Source organism: Hermetia illucens, chromosome 2 (genome assembly GCF_905115235.1).
Source record: "Hermetia illucens chromosome 2, iHerIll2.2.curated.20191125, whole genome shotgun sequence".
Classification (NCBI taxonomy): domain Eukaryota; kingdom Metazoa; phylum Arthropoda; class Insecta; order Diptera; family Stratiomyidae; genus Hermetia; species Hermetia illucens.
Window position 1 is genome coordinate 151838976 of NC_051850.1, and position 17478 is coordinate 151856453.

General features: G+C 42.7%; 1 protein-coding gene across 2 annotated transcripts in view; it reads right to left on the bottom strand.

Annotated features, from left to right (window-relative positions):
• The window catches only part of LOC119647936 (nuclear migration protein nudC), a 135513-nt gene extending 118238 nt beyond the window's left edge, over nucleotides 1-17275 (bottom strand). Inside the window, exons 1-5 of one of the 2 annotated variants that reach the window (XM_038049281.1) lie at nucleotides 17207-17275; nucleotides 17014-17143; nucleotides 16875-16952; nucleotides 16607-16812; nucleotides 16388-16547 (exon numbers count right to left, since the gene is read on the bottom strand). In XM_038049281.1, coding sequence (XP_037905209.1) covers nucleotides 16388-16547; nucleotides 16607-16812; nucleotides 16875-16952; nucleotides 17014-17088 — 519 coding nt within the window. In that variant the 5' untranslated portion in view covers nucleotides 17089-17143; nucleotides 17207-17275. The other variant, XM_038049280.1, reaches the window with a different exon arrangement.
• Nucleotides 17276-17478: the final 203 nt, after the last annotated feature.

The window sequence follows — 17478 nt, forward strand, 5'->3', positions numbered from 1 at the left end:
ATGTATATTTAAAACTTATAGACCTACTACCAGATCCTAACGTGGTAACCAGATTCGACTGGTCAAGAACATTTGATAGGCTTCGAGTGAAAACTAAATTTTGCAACGTTTACCTGATCTACGTATAATGGTCCAAAAAGGCAAGGATGATTCAGTTAAAGACGAATTCTATACCCTCCTCGGTGTCAGTATCTGGTTCACTGCCCTCAAAAGACACATGAAGATAGAGCACGCGGGAAAAGAACTAATTAACCGTCAAACTACTGGAATCAAAGTCTCCACAAATGCTGAACTGACACCGGAAAAAAGTAGTGTCAGTGTAGTGAAAGACGCAATTACAATGGCTGCAGAGAAAACCACCGGCTGCGAACCTTAGCGCAGAACGAATAAAATGCTTAGCGGAAAGTGCCAGTAGGCAATCGACGAAAAAAACGTTGCAAATAAACAATATTAGAAGCAACCCACAAGAGTCTAGCGAAAAAAATTGGACGGTATATCGCTGCCCAAAATCTGCAGAAGGAACAAGCGGAAGCACATAAATGACAAAATTAGAAAATTAAATAATACCTTTAAAAAGCATAATTTACAATCAGCTTAGAACTTGACAAAAAGAATGACAGCAGGATTGCATCCCAAAACCATATTTTGCAGGAACGCAGCGGGAATTCTTATTGTACAGCATATGGAGCAAATAACCGATTGTCCATCATTTTTAGGAGCTACTCAATGCCACAATCTAATTCTCCGCTAATCAAAAGAATAGGGCTATACCGCCGTCAACCAGGCCACCACCTACAATCGAAAAGGTCAAGAATACACTAGAAATACTGAGAAACAACAATAAAATAGAGGTAGAATACCTGCGGAACTACTTAAAGCAAAATGGAGTCCAATTTTTACGGTTTGGTCTAACGAAACCAAAAGTATCATTTGCCCCATTTTTAGAAAAGGTGACAATCTCTGCTCCAAGAACTATAGAAGGATGTCGTTGTTGTGTCATGTTATGTTACCTTCCGAAATAGATCAGTGGATCTAAGTGGTATACTATAATAAAAAATATCTTAAATAGTGGTATATGCGGATAATACAAATAAGGGTCAAGCAGTACCCTGCAGGACAGCCTGACACGAGATATCGCTTTCTGGGGCCAACCTGTCTCTCTGTGAGAGCGAGCTGTCTCTCTGTGAGAGCGAGTTGTCTCTCTTCGAGGATGATATGTAGCTTTCCACGAGCCAAGCATCTCATCTACCAAGACGTTAGTGAGTGGGGATAGCAACACCCTGTACGAGATGACCTTACTATTAACAAAACGCTACGGATCTAGACTGTAGAATCGAAATACACTTCCCCAAACCAGGGTGTTATGCGAATCATGCCCGTTGAATAGTGTGCAATCAGAGATAACTAACTGTGTTCGAACGGAGCCTCACTGATATCTGGTCGCCGCAGTGAGTAAGTTCGACCTTACAGTGCTTGTTATGGCACGGCGGACTTCCTAACCCCCATACTCGTGCAAATCAATTAACCAAACAAGCAGGATCCCGTACCGCACACAAACTAGGCAACCAAGCAGAGGGCAGGGGGGGAAACCCTAGGTAGTTCAAAGGTGAGGGCAGGAATTAGGAAGCCCACCATTAGTTATGCTAATGTGGTCAAGGACATTCGACTGGCTATACTGCTAGAACGTTTCCCAAGCAAATACTGACATGTGAGGAGCAGGAAACTATCGAAGACCTTGTCGTCAGACAGATATGCAAGCGAGGGACTGGGCTTGTGCTTTCGACCAGGTCACATACTGGTTGGCTATGCGAAGGAAAGCACTGCAGAATGGCTTAGGACTATAATTCCTAAATTGCCAGCCTAGGAAGGGGCAGAACTGTGGACATGTGCTTGGGATGATATACCAGGAGCACACACAGTGACAGTGTTTCTTCCCCAAGATCGCTCAAAATGAGGATCTCCATACGCGATTATGGGGAGTCTTCAGAAGCAACGAGAGGAAGAGGGCGATACTCCGACAATCGTGAAGAGCTTCAAACAATAACGGAGCCAATAACCAGCACTAAGGTGGCCCAGATAAACCTCCACCAAGCGAAAGCTGCTTCTGCGGTGATTGCAAGGGCGGGAGGTTGCCACTATGATAACTGTCTGGCAATTTGATTTCTGACAATATCCCGAAAGAAAGTTACTACGAAGTTGTCAACTAAGAATTTTACTCAACTTTGGTAACTGTTATCCGCCGAACCCACTACGACTCAAACTCAATAATACCCAATCGTTCTTACACCTATGGGGACTTCACACAGAGAAACTATTAAGTTTTATATCATGACATAGGTCTGGAGTGCGCGGGCTCTTATACTAAAAGCGTAGTTTTTTCGTATTATCTTAAGGATACTGTCAGAAATTGAATTTTTCATTGCCAGACGGCCCTAACTAGATACCTAACGGTCCAATAAAATGTAAGTGTAGATACGTTATAGTATTATATAAAGGCTGAATTTTATATTGGGTTGGGAAAAAAATAATGTCGTATTTGTGATCGAATTTTAACGCTTTATTTAACATACTTAGAATTATCCGATTTAAGGGGGTCATCCCGTGTGTCGGGTTGGAAAAATCGATTTTTTTTTTTGCATGAATTGTATCTATATATAGTGGAGAATATGTAGGCAAAGGGATTTTCCGATATTCCGAGTCGTTCAGAAATTACAGTGTTAAACAAGTAAGGAGTTTGCAGCCGCGGCTAGAGTACTCCATGAGAAAGAGCATCGAATCTTTTTTTACCTGTTAGTTTTTTACCTGAGCCTTATAAATTCGAACACAGGTATAAATATAAAAAGATGGAAAACCAATCAATTGTCTAAACTTATTTGCTGTTTGGAATAAAAAGGATAATCCAGTCTAGAGTGAGCACTGAAAGGCCTTCAAGCTATATTCAGTTATATTTTGTTGTAACTATTGTGCTGTTTGTGTGTTCAGTGATTTTTTTAAATGGATCGTACGAAGGGAGATCGCTTTAACGTTCAACGTCATACTCGCACTAAAAAACGAGTATTCCATGGGAATCGATACTTATCAGAGAAGAAAAAGGACTTCGCATCAACATCAGCAAAGAAACTTTTAGCAAGCATGAACATGGATGTTCCAATTACGACAAGTTTTGTATATTGTATATTGGATTTTGCTGGAGTTTGCTCCGGTATTTCTGCAAGTTTCTGCAAATAATAAAATATACATGGTAGCAAAAAAGGAATGCGTAGGACATGTCGAGAAAAGAATGGGAACGCGGCTTAGAAATGCAAAGAAGAATCACAAAGACATTGGTGGAAAAGGGGCTGGAAAGCTTACTGATAAAGTTATTAACGACCTCACTACATGGGCTAGCTATTCGTCGACACGCAAATTCGATAGAAGGAATGAAGCAAGAAATTTGGGCAACTTTCTTCCATAAATGCTCTACAGACGAAAATCCTCAGCAGGCGAGGATAGTTGGCGCGAATGGCGCAAAGCGGAAGCTAAAGGAGAACTAGATAGTTTCCACCACGAGAAGGCACCTTTGACAGAAGAAGTTCAAGCGAGATGATCTCTTGAACAGATATTTAGGAGCAGAGACCCAGAGTCGTTAAATGCATTGATCTGGACTTTCGCTCCTAAACACCTTCATTCTGGGGCCAACTTCGTAGAAATAGCCACTTTTCTCGCTGTAATTATTTTCAATGAAGGATTTAATGGCATTCTCAAAATCCTAGTGACAATCAGATGTCAAGTTGGTCACATATGTCAGGTTTATGTCGACCGCCGTAATGAAGCGCGAAGTTGGCGGTCCGAACGACGGTCGACTGACCTCGCTAAAAGAGCCAAAATTGAAACCAGAGAGCAACAATCGGCCTTACAAGACTTTTTTGAAGAAACGGAGGGTGCTCTCTATAGACCAGGTATAGCAGATTAATGGTGGGTTAAAATTTTACTATTGATAATCACATTTAAATTTTCAAATGCGTTTTTCTCGAAACTGCATCTTGCAAATCGGCTGCCACCATAGCTCAAAATCTATCCAACCAAATTCTTTGAAATTTTCACGACTTCTTTTATACATATTTCTACAGTCCGCAAACTAGAATAATTGCAATCGGACGGGTCGTTTTTTTTATCCATAAAAAAAGCCGTAAAAAAACACCAAAAGCCAAAAATTAAATTTAAAAGCCAACCAAAAATTTATTATACCTTTTAATATTTTCTAATTATCCTAGTTTGCGGACCGTAGAATATTGTCCACATTAAAATGCCGTTTAGTTTTTTTTCCTCAGATGAACACAGCGCCCTCCAGCGTGGCAGCAGAAAAACACCTTTTTTTGGAGATGGGTGCATAAATTGACATGAATTCCGAAAACTAGCTACGATATCAAGCTGAAAAATTTATCACATATACTAGAGATATCAATAAACATATGGTGAAAAAATGACGTTTCTATCTTTATTCAGTCCTCCAAAATATTTTTTCCAAAAAAGGCAAAAAAAACGGCCTTCACACGGGATGAACCCCTTAAGGCAAATATGCGCCGTCTTGTTCGCAAACTTGTTGCCATTTAGAAGGCAACTTCATTGTCTCCCCCTCCTCCCCCCTCCCTTATAAAGCCCCCTCTCCTTATTTGCAAAAAACTCAGACAGCCAATTTTCGCAAGCCTCTTTTGAGGCCCAGCTCCAAGAGCGTTTTGCATGGACCGAAAGAGATGGTAATCACTTGGTGCCAGGTCCGGACAATACGGTAGTTGCGATAGGACATCCCATCCGAGCTCCCGTAGCTTCTGGGGAGTCATCAAAGACAGTGAGATCGAGCGTTGTCCTGGTGGAACAGAACACCATTCCTATTGACCAATCTTGGCCGCTTCTGGTCAATCGCCTGTTTCAAACGGTCGAATTGCTCACAGTAGAGGACCGAATTGTGAGTCTGGCCATAGTTGGGCAACTCAAAATGGATGACTCCCTTCCAATCCCACCAAACACACAGCAAAACCTTCCTGGCCGTCAATCCGGGCTTGGCGATGGTTTGGGCCGGCTCGCCGCACTTCGACCATGATCTTTTTCGCTTAAGATTTTCGTACGTGATCCACATTTCATCACCAGTCACCATCCGCTTCAAAAATGGGTCGAATTCGTTCCGTTTCAGTAGTACATCGCAGGCGTTGACTCGGTCCAAGAGATTTTTTTCCGTCAACTCGTGTGGCACCCAAACATCCAGCTTTTTTATAATCCAATCTTCTGCAAATGGTTCCAAACGGTTTTATGGTCCTTGCCCAGTTCCTGACCAATCGAGCGAATGCTCACATGCCGGTCTACTTGGATGATTTCGACGATTTTATCGGTTTCTACGACGATTGGCCTGCCAGTACAGGGTGTACCTTCGACATCCACTACACCAGAACGAAATCGATTGAACCAGCGCTGTGCTGTACGAATCGTTACAGTATCGGACCCATAAACTTGACAAATTTGTTTGGCCGCATTCATAGCATTTTTACCTCTCAGGTAGTAAAAATGCAAAATATGACAAATTTCTTCCTTGGTGGACTCCATCTTTGACGCGCTATAACTTGAGACTGAAACGTGCGATCGTAAAACTGTCAAAGAGACACCTGTTGTCTTTAAATCGCCGTATAGTATGACCCGATGCGATAAGTACAACACAAGATATGTTTAAGTGTCGCCATCTATTGACAAAATACGACATTTATTTTCCCTCAACCCAATATTAGAGTCGCACGTGTCGGCTCAAAATCCTCAAGAAGCCACCCAGCGCGCAATAGACGCAAATATTCAATTGAGACATAACAAGTTTTCTGTCGGAACCAGATCCGGGAAACTACCGATTATTTCTCCACAAGATGGCAGAGATGAAATGGCAAAAGTAGCATTTGTCATTGTGACACTAAGGCAGTGATATGCCTTGGTGCCGTTTCAACGTAATCGAGGATCGAGGGTGATCAAACTCCAGTCTGTACGTGACTTATCTGAAACGGCTCTTGCCACCAAACTTAACCAGAGTTATCTAATACCATGGGAATCGGGATGGCCTCCTGAGAGCATATGCTGCAAGAGAATTCTCCGCCCCTATATGGGAGTTTCATGGTTTGCGTCCACATAATGGGCACAACTCTTTGTAGACTCAATTCGTGAAGTTCCGCTTTACAACTCGGGCTCCGTACCTCTTAGTTACAACAGAGCCCTTGGTTAGGCCTTGCCTTCAGCTTCAACACCTAAACTTTTATTCAGGGCTCCGATTTTGGTCGCCAAATCAATCCGTGTCCAAAACAGACCATGGGATTAGATCTATACTGCAGGTACTCTCCTTAAACCCACAGGACCTTCATGTCCCACTGCCGTAGACTTATCACATACGGCACGGCATTACATATACACAGACTCTTGAAATATGAATCAGTAAAACAACAATAATAAAAAAAACTATGCAGTATAGGGCATCTGCATAGCTTCTTCGGTCAAGAAATGATCAGAAGACAACAAATATATGCGCAGAATTCTCATTGCATATCCTGGCCGGGTCTGATGCCAAAAGAATCCAACTCGAACGATTCGATTGTTAATTGCTTATACGATAATAAATGGGCGGGGCTAACCTATTCTAGCATACCTAGCAATCCAGAAAGCCGAGGATGACATTTCAACGTCTACAACCTATCTTAGATATGAAATTCTGAACCCAAATCGTGTTGTAATAGCAAAAGAAACTTTTATAGAAATCTAGCCAGTGGACTAATAACTTACTCCACAATGGCATAGTTTATTGATTGACTCATCTGTTGACCAGTGTGATGCAAACATAAGCTTTAGATGTTCACAAGCAAACAATACTCATTTACAAATGAAATTCTGCTAATCAAGCCTGATTAATTCTCTAATTCCTCAAGAGACCTTGATTTCAGAAATGTTTGTAATGAACTCATAGCAAAAAACCGCCCAATCTACTAAGATTTCTGCATTTTTTCAAAAACAAACTCAACCTTCACTTTGTGATTTACTTTCAAGACTATTCCACAATAAAAGGACAAATTTACATAAGTATTTGATTCCATCTTTTTATCTACAGATTCCAGTAAACAATTTGATCACTTCGCACTTCCCATTCCCATTAAACTGAACTATAAATATCTTTTTTGCAAATGATACCTTCCTAGATGATGTTAACTATGTAATTACGTTGCAAAGATCTGATCGCCTAATGGGTTGCTTCTACATAAAACAAAGACGTTAATTTCTCGTCTTCCAAAAAGTCTTACTGACCTTTCCTTTGGATCATCAAAAATAAAAGCGTTTTTCTCGTATTTTCTCGGCCCCATGAGGTGGACTTAAAAAAGTTCAAGTTCATGAGTGCAATTCCCGTTTGTCCGTTTATTGCTTGGTCATTGTAAAGCCGGTGGTGCATCACAGCTAGTCCAAAATTATCTAATATGGCTTTCACTTTTCGTGTTCGACTTGATTTATTTTTGTCTCATTTGTGTTAAAGACCTTAGTTAGGTAACAAGTTTGTTCACATTTTTCATGCATTCTTGGGAGATCATGTTTTTTCATAGCGATAGATTGTAGGGTACACAGTAGGCGAAGTGACAGGCAGTTGAATAATATTTATAGTAGTCTAAATGTCTTTTAATTGTTCATGGAAACAATATTCTCATTGGATGAAAAAAATGGGGCTCCGAGCTCTTCAACTCTAACATTTGATTAATGCGATCACCGTATAGGTAGTAAGATCCCATAAAAAATGTGGCGACTGAACCCTTTTCTATTTTTTGGTAGATTTTCCTTATTTGCGAATGATGCCACATCACTTTCAGATAGGACCACTTGAGCCTAATTATTTACCACATTTTGCCCGTGATAGAAATTGCAATAACTTGAAGATAATAGAAAATATGGGCGTAGGCAATCAAAAGCTTCATTGGAAAATGGTAAGAGAACTTCAATGTAAATGGCCGTAGTGCTCCGAAAATTAATAGCAAAATTTGAAGAATCCCAAAGCTAAATATCAATCTGACCATTAGGAATAAAATACAACGACTATCAAATGAAAAGTAAAACGGAGGAGAGGAAAACGAAATGAACCGAGAAGAACCTGCAAAAACGGTCATTTTCAATGTTTTAAACTAGAACCACCTTACCTCACATACATGTCAACATTTTAGCGCCAATCATTAATATTCGCCTGACGTCTACACAGTATAGCCATAAGTTCTGTCAGTAAATTGCGAAACGTCATAGCGAGAGAAATAGAAAACGAAAAATAGTGCCAACACTGTGAACGTGTAATATAGAATCCCCTCTTACCCCCACTGAAATTTCCGACCGCTACAGGTAGTTGTTCGTGAGCAGCGTAACGATGAGGCAAGAGCGCGAAACACGTGACTATCGTTGCCATATACGAGTGGGGAAAGACGGCCCAAAAGATTCATAAAAGAGGCGTCCGAGGTGTGTACAACAGTCAAATATAGTGCAGGATGTGCGTGCAAAAGTTTATCGGAATCCGCTACGTAAACAGAGCTTTTAGCGAGTGAGATGACCATCTCCACGGATACCAGGAGTCATATTTTACGCGACGATCTCCAGTTAGGGACCTACAGACACTGTGAAAGCCATTTACATACGCCTGAATTAAAAGCAATCCATCTTCAGCTATGTAAAAAACTGATAAAGCGTCTCGCAAAAAACGAGCATCACAAAATGCTTTTTACGGATGAAAAATCTTTTCTATCGAAGAAAAATTCAATCGCCTCTGGCAGCCATTTATCGATTTGGATTTGCCAAATAGATGGCTGGGGTCTGGGGAGCTTTTTGCTGAGGCGGAATTCAGGGGTGCACCGGTGCAACACAGACACAATGCTGTATGTACCAGGTGTACTCCTAATTAATTTCCGGTTTTTTGTAAATAAAACATATAATTCCAAGGGAACCGTAATAGTTACTTTATTCGAAATATTTTCCACCACTTTCTACATTTTTTCCCATTTTTCTGGTAATTTCTGAATACCACGCCAATCGAATTGACTGTCTTTGGAGGTGAACCACTCAATGAGCCATTTCCGTCAATTTTTGGTAGGAGTCGAAGCGCTTCTCAGAAACAGCGACTTTCGACTTATGCAATGGTGCATTTTCGTGTAGCAAAATCACCTTCTTCCGTCTTTCTTGATATTCTGGTCGGTTCTCCGCAATCGCTCGGCTTAAATGTTTCATTAGTTGTTTGTAGCGAACGGCGTTCACAGTTTCACTAGGTTTCAGCAGTTCAAAGTAAATCACACCGGTCTGGTCCCACCCCACACACAGCATGACCTTCCCCCCGTAACGATTTAGTCATGCCGTCGATTTCGATGCTTCACCTGGACTCACCCACGATGTTTTGCGTTTAGGGTTCTCCAAGACAATCCACTTTTCGTCGTCCGTAACAATACGGTGGAGAAAAGACTTACTTTTGAACTGTTGAAGCAGCTTTTCTCACGTCACTTTTCGGTTCTCCATTTGTCTCGGTCAGTTCATGCGGCACCCACTTTCCACACTTCTGAATTTTTCCCATGGCTCGCAGACGCTTTGAAATTGCTTTCTGTTGAACTCCCAACGTATCTGCAAGCTGTCGTTGCGTTTGTGTGTTGTCTTCATCCAATAATGCTTGCAATTCGGCGTTATTCAAACGATTTTCGCTTGTCGGACCGTGCGGCGTCGTTAAGGTCGAAATCTCCATTTTTGAATTGCCGAAACCACGTTTAACATGTTCGAAGTGTTAATGTACGATCACCATAAACTTCCAGAAGTGCACAGTGGCTCTCGGACACTTTTTTTCCTTGATTGAACATGAAAAGCAATGCATGGTGCATATGCTCGAAATTCGAACGCCGACATTTCTGACGCGCAATAAAAACTTGCTGGAGATACTTTTTGGGGAAACGTGAACTCAGTTTAGACACTCGACAACAACTAAACAAAATGACAGGTATGTGTGACCAACAGCTACACAAAGCATAGAACGCCATCCATCGAAAAAAACCGGAAATTAATTAGGAGTACACCTGGTAAGGTGATTCACCAAAACCTTGCATACAAGCATGGGCTGATCACGAAAACGGTAAAAACCCCAGGCAATACTTGATAATTCTACTTAAAGCATATATTGGGACCGGCAAGTTCTAATTGGTCACCATATACCACACAACAAGCCTGACGTGGTATTAGTTGACAAGACAGGAATGCCCGCTTATATTATTGATGTTGCTATCAACATTGAACGGAAAAATATGGAGAAGAGGGTGAAGGCTCGGGAAATCAAAGAAATTTGGCGTTTCGAAGGGATGGTTGTAGATCCCACAATATTGTCAGATACAGATATTATACCCAAATCCCTCCCGGCTTCACTTGATGTCCTCAAACTCTCACGCAGTCTGGTTCAAACCATGCAGATTAGCCTACCGCCGGGCACCACCACCAGGGCCCTTTTATTTTTTAAGTAGCTGGGTAGCAGCATCAGTACCTAAATGTTGGCCCTTAGTACTCAAATCCGACATCTGCCGAGATTGTAACAACTCGGAAAATAAAAAAGCATTCAATTTTTTTCTGGTGTTTTATATTTCATTTATATTTATATATGTGTTCGGATAGCTGAGTGGTTAGAGCGCAAGGCTGTCGTACGGAAGATCGCGATTCAAATCTCACTGGTGGCAGTGGAATTTGTATCGTGATTTGAATGAGTATCTGAGTCAAATCAGGGTAATAATCTCGGGCGAGCACAATGCTGACCACATTACCTCCTAGTGTACCGTCATGGTCTTCAACGAAGTGCTCTAACACACTTCAAGGCCCTGATCCAATATGGATTGTTGCGCCAACGATTATTATTATTATATTTATATTTCAAAGTTAATATGTTTGGCAAAATTTTAATATATGTATTTGACTTCGCGCTCCTCTGTGGTTGCTTCAAAAGCATTTGTTAAGATTGCATTTATGCCATCTAAATCCCACAACGCACTCCTAAATTTTGATATGTTGGCCGAATGTTGCCTAGTTGAAAAGCGATTTCATCATTAGTTTTCTCCTTGATCTTGTCCCAAAAAACCCCACATTTCGATTATCCGAATTAGTGTCGATCCCAATTAGTTGCAATAATCGAGATTCTACTATATAAGCTCTGTCATAATGTCGCAACCATCAGTCCACTTGGGGTCTATTCAGACCTGGGGGACCATCAAAACTACCTTGGCCGAAATTAGCCCCACTTCGCGATTTCTTCTTTGACGTATGAATCTGCAAATTCAGCATACTAATACTGATCACTTCAGATCAGGGACAGCTTGAATGGATGTTGTTTCAAGAACTTTTAGGAGTTGTCCACTTCACTGACAAATCACTTTCAAATATATTTTTTTTAGTGTGCTAATAAGATAAAAAAACAAATAAAGATAGCTTTCTAAGAATATTTAAATCTATACTTAAATTAGTTCAGCTATAAAGGTAGTAGTCCCGAGTTATATATAACCAGTGAACGGACTAAATTATTTCAATTATGTTTGACAAAAGTAGTCCGAATCCATATGCTCCGGTGGTCAGAAAAAAAGAAAAGGGAAGCGCGCGCCGGCCTCGCGTCTCATCGCCAGCAATGCAGTTTGTTGTTCTTGCTGAAACTGCTTGAGTTCAGCGGAGAAAGCGGGACATGATCCCGCCAATGGGATTACCGGGCCAACCTGGCGCTTGATGAATGCTTTTTAGAGCGTCCTCCGATTCGACGAAGACCATCAGCCTCGACAAGAAGACCTATTTGGGCCCGCCCCGAACGTTAAGCTTAAAGGAGTGCTCCCGTCGCTCCAGGACTTTAAGGGGGCCCTCGTATGGTAGGTGCAGTAAAGTCACTTAACCATATTCTAATATCCAGCAAAGGGTCGGCGAAGAGTCGCAGACTTTCCCCGTACACCATCTCCGCGGGGCTGGCTGTCAACTTCTCTCGATGAGCTGTGCGAAGGCCAAGGAGAAGGAAAGGCAAGGACTGCAACCACGACAGAGCGTCCTGAGCCATTAAGGTGGCCAACGTTCCAACACTCCATTAGACTGCGGATGGTATGCAGTGGTCCTGTGGCGTTTGAAACCCAGGAGCTTGCCTAACTCTGAGAAAAGAAGAGTAGACTCACACTGAATCCCCTGGTCCGTAATGACGGCTGGTACACCAAAGCGCGGGATCCAGAAGACCTCGACCCATGATTGGGCAGTAGTGTCAGAGATATTGCTTGAGGCTACCGTGTAAACCTGTTGATGATTGTGAGGCAATACTTGAATCCGTGTGAATCTCGCAAAAGACCAATGGTATCTAGGTGGATAATATGGAAGCGCTTGATCGACCAAGGGAATACGCCTACTCCCCTTTTTTACGTGCTGGTTGATCTTACGCTTCTGGCACATGGTGATGTCAGGCCCGTATTTTCCAGTGACTAAGCAGTTCGTCATCCTAATGCTTGGGTGCACAACATCGTGCACTGCATAAAAGACTTCCTTGCAAAAATAGGCCTTGGGCAGGAAACGACGATAGAAATTTAACATGCCCAATAATATTCGCAGATCTTCCACGCGGTTGGCAGAAGAAAGGTTTTGATCGTTTTAACCTTGGCTGGGTCTGGTTGAATTTCGTCCATGTGGCCTGTGCTTCGGTAGGAATTTGCATTTTTCAACGTTTAGAACGAGCCCGGCCCCAAGGAGACGTTGAAAAATGCACTCGAGATGGTTCAAATGCTCAGATTCGAAAGAAGAAACGATCGAAACATCATCCATGTAAAGCTAGCAGATTTATGTTTTGTAGGACAAAGTGGATGAATCTCTGAAATGTCTTCGCAGCGTTGCACAAGCCAACTGTCGTCCTGGTGAACTCGAAGAGTCCAAAAGGAGTGAAGATAGCCGTTTTCGGTATGTCTTCGGGAGCAACAGGGATTTGGTGGTACGCCTTGGCCAGATCAGAGGTCGTGAAAACACGGCATTTTGCGAAAGAATGCCCAAAGTCATGGGTGAGTGGAATAGCGTAATCTCCGCAAGCCCTCCATTTGCCGTTTGGTTTAGGGACCATATGGAGTGGAGATGACTAACATCTGGCGCTAGCGAGTGAAGCAGAAGCGGAAATTGATAAAGAAAAGAGCGAACTCACGCACCGTTGACGCAACAAAACCACCGTAGCCACACAAAAAACGACCCAACGGAGACCTGAGCGAAACCTTCCACTTCCGCCGTCTATTGCAACGCTTGTATGTTTATTGCTGATTTACTTAACTTTTAAAACTTGATAAAAACAATAGAATTAATTAATGGTACGGGCTAACCTAAAATAATGACTTGGTGGCTTATATGATTCCAAAGCTAAACACTGGCTTGGGTACTAACTCGGGAATTTTAGACGAATCGCTGGAAGCTATCGATCTGGCGGTGGAAGTTCACGATGCAGCTGGCTCGACCTGCTTGGCTCCAAAGGCGGCGGCAGCGGCACCCAAGAAACACTTCTGCACGAGTACAACAACTTTCTTTTTGTTGCACCAGAATTTCAACTGGCTGAGGTGATTTCACCATCGGGATTGCAGTCGTAGTTCTTGCCTCCGGTGTGCCGCCATAATTGCATGCACCAACGCATACATGTGTTTGTACATATATAAGTACAAATGTTGAATGCCGCTGGTACTAAAATAGCTATACATTAAACTTACATTGGAACAGGGTATCGGCTAGCTGCTGCATTCGGTCTGTACAAGGAGCGCACGTTCCATGAAAAAATGCGCAAATTGTTAATTCATTTTCGTTGCCGGATTCGTCGTTGTGTTGTCAATCCAGCCCGACGCACCTTTTGTGGCTTTATAACAATTTGTTTTCCATATAGCCTTGTCAGCCCTACACAACCTCAAATCTGGAATTCCTGGAAGCGGGAAATTCGCCGTCATCCTACTCCGTCTACAGCTTTTGGGTAAAAAAGAGCTCCCAGGGGTCACCACGTAGTGGTGGAGATAGGGTTTGGTGGTAGAGTTATTGGTATTGGTTCAGCAGTCTTTCGCCAGGTTTTATGCTCCACGTTTCAACCTGGGACCTCTATTACCCTTTGACCATTACCACAGGCAAATATACAACTCTAACTTATCAACGAAATAACGCAGCGTTTTCAAATGTTAGGCGCAAATATATCTTTGGTCTGAACATCGAAGTCGATGGTAAACGACCAAAAGGCAGACCTAAACAACGGCGGCTTGATATGCTGGATGGCGATGGAGATCAGGCATTTGATAGCGTCAAATGGCGATACTGATCACGACAAGCCCACCCCGCTTGTGAACGGGACAAAGGCTGAAGAAAAAAAAGAAGACTTAACTTTTAAAATTTGATTAGAATAATAGACTTAATTAATGGTACGGGCTAACTTAAAGTGATGACTTAGTGACTTATATGATTCCAAAGCTAAACACTGGCTTGGGTGTTGACTCGAAAACTTTAGACGTTCGTTGGAAGCTATCAATCTGGCGGTGCGAAGGCCGAGGAGAAGTGCGGAAGCTCACGATGCAGCTGTCTCAACCGGCTTGGCTTCAACGGCGAATGTTGCTGTACTCACTGTTGACGTGGGAACGGAAATATGTTGCACGTTGCGAGACCGGCTCTGCACTTGTTCCTTGCTCTGGCTGCCCGCACACTTGGTAATTGTGGGAACGGCGGCGGCTCTGCTACTCGACGAGTTAAAACCAATTAGATGACGGCGCGGCAAAACCAAGCGACACTTCTGCACGAGTACAACCACTTTCTTTTTGTTGCACCAGAATTTCAACTGATTAAGATGTTTTCACCACCGGTAATGTAGTTGTCGTAATTCTTGCCTCCGGCGTGCGGCCAAAACTGCATGCACCAAGGCATACATATGTTTGTACATACATAAGTACAAAAGTAGCTTTACATTAGCCTTATATTGGGGCAGGGTGTGGGCTAGCTGCTGTGAAGCATTCTGTCTGTACAGGGCGCTCCCATGAGTTCCATGAGAAAATTCGTAAAACGTTATTCCGTTTTCGTTGCCAGGTTCGTTGTCGTGTTCCAAGTCCGAGGCTCCTTTTGTGGCTTGGTAACAAGTTGTTTTCTGTATAGGATTATCAGCCCCACCCAACCCAAAACATGAAAGACGAGTTGGTACAATTTGTCCCATTTTTAAGCGCGGAAGACTCGCCTTCATCCTTCTCCGTCTGCAGCTTTTCGTTAAAAAAGAGCTCCCAGCGGTCACCACGTGGAGGTGGAGATAGGGTTTGGTAGTAGAGCTGTTGGTATTGGTTCAGCAGTCGTTTCCCAGGTTTTATACTCCAATGGGTACCAATCCACGTTTCGCCCTGGGACCTCTTCTACCCTTTGACCATTACAACAAGCAAATATACATGCCTAACTTATCCACGAGTTAAAACAGCGTTTTCAAATGTTAGGCGCAATGATTGGAAGTCGGCAAGATAGCAAAGGAATTTTTATATTCAAGGACCTGGCGACAACAAGTGATACCTTCATCCATAACGAGATACCGAACTTAACATAACGTGTCTATCGAACGACTCAAACCTGCTTAAGCGATAGCGAACCGATAGCGTAGATAACCTGCTTTCGACCACAGCAGGTTTCCTAATAATCACCGCCCCAGGGGGGAGATCCCAAAAATCAGTCAAGTTCCCGTTCAACATCCGCAAACTACCAGCAGTTCAATAATTACAACACCACAAATCCACAGCTTTGATTTCTTGGTTTTTCTATTTGCTGGGGGAGGCTGGGTACTCTGGGAGAACCTGGGCAGGTTCTTAGAGGAGACGGGGCTCGGGCTTTAGCTTTTCCTTCTAGTATCTTTTTTGGTAACAGCACAAGCAAGAGAGACCACTGTAGGGGAGAACATCACGAACGCGAAGGCCATGAAAGGAGGAAACTTCTCTCTACTGAACGAAATGCAAAAACTACATGTCGTCGGCGCTATAGACAACCGGCGGTTATCAGTTCCATTGTGGCTCACCGTAAGCCGCATTACTGGATCACTGTTAGCTTGTGGAGGCACCGATGAACCATAAAAACACGCGCTCATCACTTCTTTTGGAATCAACTCGTTTACCCAATTTAGTTAAACTCATTATCCTTTGCAACGGATCTACTGATTTTTCATATATTATGGGTCTCAAGGCAGGATTTATTATAGATTAGGGGAATTAGATTCATTCGGAGCAACGTGTTTGCCATTTAGAAACCCACTTGCCACGATAAATGCGTTCACCAGCTTTGTATTGCGGGAGGCGCGCTTGCCTTTCATTTCATTTGCTTCTTTCTAAGCAATGTTTTGGGGCGAGAAAAAAACATGCTCACTTACCTCGACTTCTTGCAAGGTCTGTGTCCATTTGTAGTTGTCCAGGGTGCACCCGTTCCCTTCATTAGGCATCAATTTCCCTTTATCGGCCTCGTCGACATCTTTATCTTCAGGATCGACAGGTTTGCTAACAGCAGCCTCCGCTGGCGCACCCTTGGCTTGCCTAGAACAATAAATCAACCCTCAAGCAGTGTCCCGACTGAAAATTCACTCTTGACTTACTTTTCACTGTCAATTTCCTTTTTAATCTGTTCAGCCTCCTCGTCCGTTACCTCGCGGATGTGAGACGTGCTCGCCGCTTCCTCTGCTTCTTTCTTACGACGAATGGCCTCCTCCCTACGCTTCTGCTCCTCTTCCTTCTCCTCTTGCTTTTTCTTGTGAATTTCAACCGCTTTGTCGCCTATTTTTCGGAATTCCTTTAACAAAAGCTGAAAACCCGGAACTAACATTATTCAAATTTCTAACCTAAATATGCACGAGAAATACCCACCTTTTCCCATTCTCCGTCCTTTCCACCGACGAAGAAATCAGTCTTGCGGGCTAGGAAACTTGCGATTGTATGCAGGAGCTACGGGAAATAATAAAAAATTAGAAAACCTTCCCCTAAACTCAATTAACCGGCAAACCACCTGCACAACTCCTCCAGGATGTTGTTCGGCGAGCGAAAGGAGGATGTTATCGAATTTGTCAGTTTCTTCGTACATTTTCCAATTGGATAGCGACACTTTCTAAGTAGGACGATGAACCCTTTGCCTGCACCTGTTCGAGGAAATCACTGTTAGACCTTTCCAGAACGTAATAAACAAAACGGCATGCAGTCACCCAGGGAAACTTCAGTGACAAACAATTACTCGCGAAATGTCAACATGTGGGAAATTGAACCACTTAGTGCTAGAGGCGCCATCTGTTGGACGGTAGAGTTAACTAATATTGTTGAGTAGAAATTGATTCAAAAACTACTCAAAATTAAACTGAACAAGTCGGGAAACCGGAGTCAGGACGCCTCGGGTATGAAAGGTTTTGTGAGTTTCTTTTATAAAGAGATTTGAGGGTACATTTGTCCCATTAGTATGATATTGACATTCAAAGTCCTG